Source organism: Stegastes partitus, unplaced genomic scaffold (genome assembly GCF_000690725.1).
Source record: "Stegastes partitus isolate 25-593 unplaced genomic scaffold, Stegastes_partitus-1.0.2 Scaffold1816, whole genome shotgun sequence".
NCBI lineage: Eukaryota > Metazoa > Chordata > Actinopteri > Pomacentridae > Stegastes > Stegastes partitus.
Genome location: NW_007579547.1, coordinates 16,811 through 24,470, shown reverse-complemented (window position 1 = coordinate 24,470; position 7,660 = coordinate 16,811). Strand labels below are relative to the sequence as shown.

Here is a 7,660-nt window from a genome sequence, read left to right as displayed (position 1 = left end):
ATATATATATATATAAAAGAATCAAAGTCCACAGATTGTTTCCTAAATCGTTTTTATTGCAAGAAATACTATCCACCATTCACTCTGATCATTAAATGTTTAACGTATGTTCTGAGTTTCTGTTGCCACGGTTACCAACTACCGTTTGAGTCAGCGCATTAATTTAGAACAATCAGGTTATTTGACCGGAACTTCTTTATAGGTGTCCTATATCACTTTTTTTGCAGCCAATCAGAATCGAGTATTCACCCAGACCATGGTATAAATAATGTTATAGGGTCTTAAACTTAATATTTGAATTAGTCAGGCATTTTAATGCCATTAATATTATTGCAAGCTCTTAATATTTAAACTTGTTAAAGCAAATTAGTGACATTGTGTCTACTTCTCTACTGGAAAGCACTTTGACTCAATTGCTGTTGTTTCAAATGTGCTGTATAACTAACAGTGACCTGACTACATCATAAGATCCTATTAACAAATCACACTGATGACCAATGTGGTGATAAAAAGAGAAAGAACTAAAACAAGGTCTTTATTGAAACAGCACAAACGGCAACCTAGCTTGACATGTTTTTAACATTTGCGGGTGTGTATCATTTACTACGAGTGAAACCAATTATGTGTTGCTTCAAAACATATGTTATCTGATGTTCCACCTCATGGGAATGTTTAGTTAAGAGTCCCTAGGCCAAAGGTGCCTCTTTGTTTAAAAGAATGGGCTTCCCTCAGGATGTGAACCACACAGTTCGTCTTAGTTTTACGTGAACAGCCCCCAGTTCACATAACCAGTGGTTAAGGTTATTCAGTGGGGTGATTGTTTCTACCTCGAATCTTCTCACGGGCGACTGAGATGTTGTACTTGTTGCAATAAACCTTTTTATATATCAACAACACAGTATCTGCAGAGAATTTCTTCTTCACCTTTACATCATCGAAAATCAATAAACAACAAGAACACCTTTGCTGGAGCTCGTCACTGTTAAAGTCATTATTAAACAAGTTGTAAATGTTAATCTGTTTAAATACATTCAAAACATTTCTCAAAGCACTCATGGAGCTGCAGACAGTTTTTTAAAAGTTTATTTAAGATCAATGTGGAGTTTAAAACAAGTTTAGCATTTACAATTATCCATCAAGAAATAAATCACTGATGAGGAACAAACAGATGACAGATTAATTTCCTGACATATGGCTGTAGTTTTCACACAGTCTGACCTGTACAGCATTACAGCCTGTGAAGATCACATTTTAAATCACACATTAAATCAGTAAAGGTGGTTTCTGTTTGCTGCTATGGATGTGACATTTTGCTGATGAAGAAATTAAAATTAACAACATTTGAAGATGTAATGATGGAACGAAACACTATGACCATCTTGACTGTATCAACCTCCTCTACAGGTACCAACAGAAGTCCACTTCATCTCCTCAGCTGTCTGTCTTTGAAACATGACAAACAATCAAAGGAGGTTCATGTGCAGATCTCTTCCGATGCAAAGATGCGCTCTGCTGTGACCTACTGTCATAACGCCTCAGTATTTCTTTGCATCCTTTTACTTTAAAGACAGCAGCACTCGAGCTGCTTGGACTCCAGCAGTATGTTCACACATGATCAACCATGTCCTTCCAGCAGGATGTGAACATGTTCCAAAGAGCTTCACAATATCTCACATCACTGCTATGCTGATGAAGGATGAAGTATGATACCAAAAATACAGCAGCATGTACTACTTCTCACCTGTGTGGATTCTCATGTGGACATTCAAACTACCTCCTTGACTAAAACTTTTTCCGCAGGTTACACAAGAGTACGGCCTCTCATCTGTGTGAGTTCTCATGTGGACTTTCAAACTACCTCCTTGACTGAAACTTTTTCCGCATGTTTCACAAGAGTACGGCTTCTCACCTGTGTGAGTTCTCATGTGGACTTTCAAACTACTTCCTTGACTGAAACTTTTTCCACAGGTTTTACAAGAGTACAGCTTCTCACCTGTGTGAGTTCTCATGTGAAACACCAAGTTATCCTGACGACCGAAACTTTTCCCACATGTTGTACAAGAATATGGCTTTTCCTCTTTGTGGATCGTTGTGTGCCTTTTATGTGCTGATTTTTCAGAAAATCTTTTTCCACAGGTGTTACAAAGGTATGGCTTCTCACCTGTGTGAGTTCTCATGTGGATTTTCAAACTACTTCCTCCACTGAAACTTTTTCCGCAGGTTTTACAAGAGTACGGCTTCTCACCTGTGTGAGTTCTCACATGTAATTTCAAACTGGATCTGAAACTAAATCTTCTCCCACAACTGTTACATGGGTACGGCATCTCACCTGTGTGAGTTCTCATGTGGATTTTTAAAGTACCTCCCTGACTGAAACTTTTTCCGCAGGTTTTACAGGAATATGGCTTTTCCTCTTTGTGGATTACTGTGTGCCTTCTATGTGTTATTGCGTCAGAAAATCCTTTTCCACATGTGCTGCAAACGTACGGCTTCTCACCTGTGTGCGCTTTCATGTGAATCACCAAGTTATCCTGACGAATGAAACTTTTCCCACATGTTCCACAGGAATACGGCTTTTCCTCTTTGTGGATTGCTATGTGCCTTTTATGTGTTGATGTGTTAGAAAATCTTTTTCCGCACGTGTTACAAGCATATGGCTTCTCACCTGTGTGAGTTCTAATGTGGACTTTCAACCTCCCTGCGTCACTGAAACCTTTTCCGCAGGTCTTACAAGAGTACGGCTTCTCACCTGTGTGACTTCTCATGTGGATTTTCAAATAGCTTCCTCCACTGAAACTTTTTCCGCAGGTTTTGCAAGAGTACAGCTTCTCACCTGTGTGAGTCCTCATGTGAAGCACTAAGTTATCCTGACGACAGAAACTTTTCCCACATGTTTCACAAGAATATGGCTTTTCCTCTTTGTGGATTGCTATGTGCCTTTTATGTTTTGATTTCTCAGAAAATCTTTTTCCACATGTGTTACAAACATATGGCTGTACCTCTTCAATCTGTGAGGATACTGGGTCCTCCTCATCCGGACTGGTGGAGAGTCCCTCCTGTTTCTCTTGTTCCTCTTTAATCTGTGAGGACTGTGGGTCCTCCTGGCCAAGATTAGTGCAGATTTCCTCTTGTTCCTCTTTTATCTGTGGAGGCTCTGGGTCCTCCTCGTCCGGATTGGTGCAGACTCCTTCTTGTTCCTCTTTAATCTGTGAGGATTGTGGGTCCTCCTGGTACAGACCAGTGCAGAGTCCCTCCTGTTCCTCTTGATCCTCTTTAATCTGTGGAGGCTCTGGGTCTTCCTGGTACAGATTGATGCAGAGTTCCTCTTGTTCATCTTTAATCTGTGGAGGCTCTGCGTCCTCCTGGTCCAGACTGGTGCAGAGTTCCTCTTGTTCCTCTTTAATCTGTTGAGGCTCTGGGTCCTCCTGATCCAGACTGGTGCAGAGCTCCTTCTGTTCCTCTTTCATCTGTAACTGGTCTGGATCCTTCTGGTGCAGACCAGAGTTCTTCTCCTGATTACAAAGCAGGTCAGCAGGAGCCTCCTCCTCCTGATAGACATAGTGCAGTGGGAGTTCTAGGGACAAAGGGACACAAGAAAATGGTTACTGATGTGATGAAAGAAAAACACACATCTATCAGAATAGGAACTTCAAGAAACAACTAAAACGTTGCTGAGAGGCTGAGGTAGGACCTGGTTTATCTTGTATGACATGCTATCAGTTTTACCAATAACTCAAAATGGTCATCGTTGATATATTCTATATTCATTACATGTGAAGTAAAACATTTCAAGTTTTGTGTTTGAATTTTGATTATTTTTGCTTATATATTATAGCTTATCCATCCATCCATTATCTATACACCGCTGAATACTCACGAGGGTCGCGGGGGGCCTAGAGCCTATTCCAGCCGACTCAGGGGGAAGGCAGGGGACACCCTGCAAAGGTCCCCAGTCTATCACTTAGAGACAGACAACCAAGCACATTCACACCTAGGGACAATTTAGTTTAGTTTAAAAAAAACAAACAAATTTAGACTACATGAGAATCCAGAGAATCCACACTGCATGGAACAGGCAAACTCCACGCACAATAATCCCAGACATCCTAACCGGTGCGCAAACCAGGGAATTTCTAGCTGCAAGGCAACTTGCTAACCACCGCCCCACCTTTCAGCCCAGTCCACTTTTTTTTTAAAGTAGTAGAATATTTCAGTATCTCTAGGTCTAGTTCAGTACACGCAACCACAATCATGGGAAAGACTGCTGACTGGAAAGCTGTCCAGAAGATGAGCATCAACACCCTCCACAAGGAGGACTGACCCCAGAAGCTACTTGCTGAAAAGTCAATTAACTGTTCCAAACATGTTAATGGAAAGTTGACTGGAAAAGGGAAAGTGTGGAATGAAAAGGTGCACAAGCATGACTGCAGCCTGAAGAGGATTGTCAAAAAAAAAAAAGTGAATTCAAGAACTTGGGAGAGATTCACAAGGAGTGAACTGGTGCTGGTGTGCAACAAGAGTCACTAAGCACAGGGGTCTTCAGGAAAGGAGCTAAACTGTTGTATTTCTGACATCAAGCCACTTCTGAACCAGAGACAATGTCAGAAGCGTCTTACCTGGGTGGAGGACAAAAAGAATTGGACTGTTGCTCAGTGGTACAAAATCCTCTTTTCAGGTGAAAGTCAAGTTTAAATCACAGATCTAAAAAAGCAAATCATTGACTTGAAGAAGTCAGGAAAGTCATTTTGTGCCATTTCAAAGCAGCTGTAGATCCCAAAGTCCTCTGTGCAAACATTGTTTTGTAAGTATGAAGCGCATGGCACAGTTGTGTCACTGCCACCATCAAGAAAAAAAAAATCACCTGCTGCTAAGATCAAAACGCAGGTCTACAATGAATTAGAAGCTGCTGGAACACATGTTGTATTTCTGACATTAAGCCAGTCCTGAACCAGAGACACGTCAGAAGCATCATACTGGATGGAGGACAAAAAGAATTGGACTGTTGCTCAGTGGTCCAAAATCCTCTTTTTAAATTTTCAAATCACAGATCTGAAAATCATTGACTTGATGAAGTCAGGAAAGTCACCTGGTTTAGTCCTCTAGGCAATCATTTTTTTGGATAAATGGCAAATGGACCGCACTTACATAGTGCTGTTCTACCTTAGTCGCACTCAAAGCGCTTTGCAATGTTTTCTCATTCACCCATTCATTCACACACACATTCATACAACAATGACAGAGCTGCCATGCAAGGCACTAGCCTGCCATTGGGAGCAACTTCAAATCCAGTGTCTTGCACAAGGACATTTCAACTGTAGCCCGTCCATGTCCGGGGATCAAACTGCCAACCTTATGATCAGAGACCAACCTGAGCAACAGAAGCCTATTTTTTGTAAGTATGAAGTGCATGGCACAGTTGTGTCACTGCCACTATCAGGGGAAAAAAATCACCTGCTGCTGAGATCAAAACGCAGGTCTTCAATGAATTAGAAGCTGCTGGAACACATGTGTCAGTGTCCACAGTCAAGTGTATTTTACATCAGCATGGGCTGAGAGGCTGCCATGTTGGAAAGAAGCCCTCCCTCCAGAATGGCTCCTTAAAGCTCAGCTCAAGTTTGTTGCTGATCACGTGGACAAAGAAACTTCTTATAGAAAATTAAGAGTTACAGGAGTCACAGGGAACTCAGAACTGCCATGACATACATGTAATGTATGTAAACTTTTGTTCACCACTGCATGTATGCACCTGGTATAATGTGGTCTAGATGTAAAAGAAACAAACTTTTTCCTTTAACACAAAAAGAATAAATGTCTTATAAATCAGGGCTCCAGACTAACTTTTCCAATTACTATCTTCAATGGTCGCACAAGCTAATCATTTGGTGTCAGAGTAAACGGACCTTGCCGATCGCAACACGAAGCATGGACATCGCTGGAGTTCTGCCACCCATGTTGAACCCATTGCTACTCGTTGCTTTGCTAGTTAGCCTCGTTAGCATGTCCACCGGAAGTCTGATTAGTCTTTGTTAGCTCTTTAGTTCAAGGAAAGTTTCTACGCTGGGCAGTGATCTTCTGGTTCACTTTCTCCTGTGCTGTACACATGCTGCGTGTTTATCACATATGATTCCTCGTCGTGACTTCTTTCATTCACATCTTTCCAGCTGTACATACCTATGGTGTATAAGGGGATCTGTGGTTTCCAGATGATATCCAGCAGTCTGCGCTGACGATCGATCTCCTCCTTGTACTGGACGATGGTTTTTTCAAACTCTGTGAATATTTCTTCAGCAGCAGCAGTCAGTCTGTCGCTGATCAACTCTCTCAGATGCTGAACTGAACACATTCTGACTTTTAACGTTCAAATATTTCTCCGTGATAACACAACACAGTCCGTCTGACAGTAACGCTGGCGGCGCCTCTTCACTGCTTACTTCCGCCGAGTGTCACACCACGAAGGTCCGGCAGAAACTGTGACTGAACTTTTGTTTCTCCTCCGTGGTCGTTTCCTTTCATCTCTCTCTTATCACACAGTTTGTAGCAGAAATAGTAATTCTACATTCACCAAAAATAAACGAAGGAACCTATGAACAGATTCTAAACAGCAGCACGACTACAGAAACCAAACTAAACAGATACATAACAAATAAGCACACATGTAATAAAACAAAATCACTTTACGTTCTAGTTTTCAGTTTGTTGAGTTTCATTTAGATTTTGATTAACTAAACATTTCCATTGCATCATAAATCATTTCAACAATATGCTGCTCATATAGTCTTTGAATTGATTTGATTTCCCTGGTTCTAAGTTTTAATATTGAAAATAGTCAGAGAAATGTATGTTATTATTATTGTAGACCTCTAACTGTAATATTTAAACTTGGGTGAGTCGTTTTTCTACTAGAAAGCACTTTGACTGAGCAGCTGTGATTTTAAATGAACTGCCATGGTTTCCATTTTGATCTTTTGCTGGTGTGTATGTGGTATTTTGTGGCTAAACTTTGTCACGATGCTGCGTATGTAAAAAAAAAACTTCATTCTAATATTTCTTGCAAACAGTAAATTTACTGTCGTCCCTGTTCATGGTTCTCTCAGCGCGCTTTCTGATTTCGATTGCCTCTCTGATCCATCGTTTGTGCTTGTCCTGTGCAATACTGATTATACTTGCCCCGTCCCAGTCCATGATGTGAATGTTTGTTTTACAGTGGTCAGATATAGTGATTTTCTTTTTGTGCTCTTGTGAGTCGTGTGGCTGTTTCCTTTTCACATTCTTTCTGGTGTTGTTTTTTCCTGGTGTGAAATGGTCTGCTTGTGTCCCCGTTGTGTGTGTTATTGCAAGCACTAGCGGAACAGATCGGAGCCGGGTCGGGGGCGGGGCAAAAGACCGGGCCCTTTAAACCCAAATAATAAAGCTCATGATGACATCATTTTACAACATACATGTTGGTGCCATTCTCTATTCTATGATTTATGTTCATGTTTAGTTATTATTTTTAGATGTGTTTGGTACCTGCATTGGGTTTTGGGGCTTGGAGTTTCTGGAGTGGGCAGCCGTTGGGAGCTGACGCTGAGCGGTGACGTCAGGGAGCGCGCGCATTTATTGGGGGTGATGCTGTGTGTTTTTTCTATGTGGAGTTCTTCACTAAAGACGGGGCGAACAC

General features: G+C 41.3%; 1 protein-coding gene and 1 long non-coding RNA gene across 7 annotated transcripts in view; one reads left to right on the top strand and one right to left on the bottom strand.

Moving 5' to 3' along the window:
* The first annotated feature begins 561 nt into the window (after window positions 1-561).
* Window positions 562-7,660, top strand: part of LOC103372727 (uncharacterized) — a 21,299-nt gene continuing 14,200 nt past the window's right edge. Inside the window, exon 1 of the long non-coding RNA XR_521015.1 lies at window positions 562-1,277. This is a non-coding gene — a long non-coding RNA (uncharacterized LOC103372727). The remainder of the gene's footprint in view (window positions 1,278-7,660) is intronic.
* On the bottom strand, window positions 1,070-6,458 carry LOC103372725 (zinc finger protein OZF-like). 6 transcript variants are annotated; one of them, XM_008302434.1, is made up of 3 exons: window positions 6,172-6,458; window positions 1,994-3,574; window positions 1,070-1,909 (listed from the first exon to the last, which is right to left on the bottom strand). In XM_008302434.1, exons 1-3 carry the CDS (start codon window positions 6,341-6,343, stop codon window positions 1,731-1,733), a joined length of 1,932 nt encoding a protein of 643 aa, XP_008300656.1. In that variant the 5' UTR covers window positions 6,344-6,458; the 3' UTR covers window positions 1,070-1,730. The 6 variants fall into 6 exon arrangements, with proteins under 6 accessions (XP_008300656.1, XP_008300657.1, XP_008300658.1 ...); XM_008302435.1 differs by having other exon boundaries at window positions 1,070-1,993; window positions 2,162-3,574; XM_008302436.1 differs by having other exon boundaries at window positions 2,162-3,574.

Bases quoted from the DNA above. Each gene is read 5' to 3' on its own strand.
- LOC103372725 (XM_008302432.1), bottom strand. From the start codon at position 6,343: ATGTGTTCAGTTCAGCATCTGAGAGAGTTGATCAGCGACAGACTGACT. The intron at 3,575-6,171 runs GTATGTACAGCT...CTTTGTCCCTAG, and splicing joins GATCCCCTTATACACCATAG to AACTCCCACTGCACTATGTC.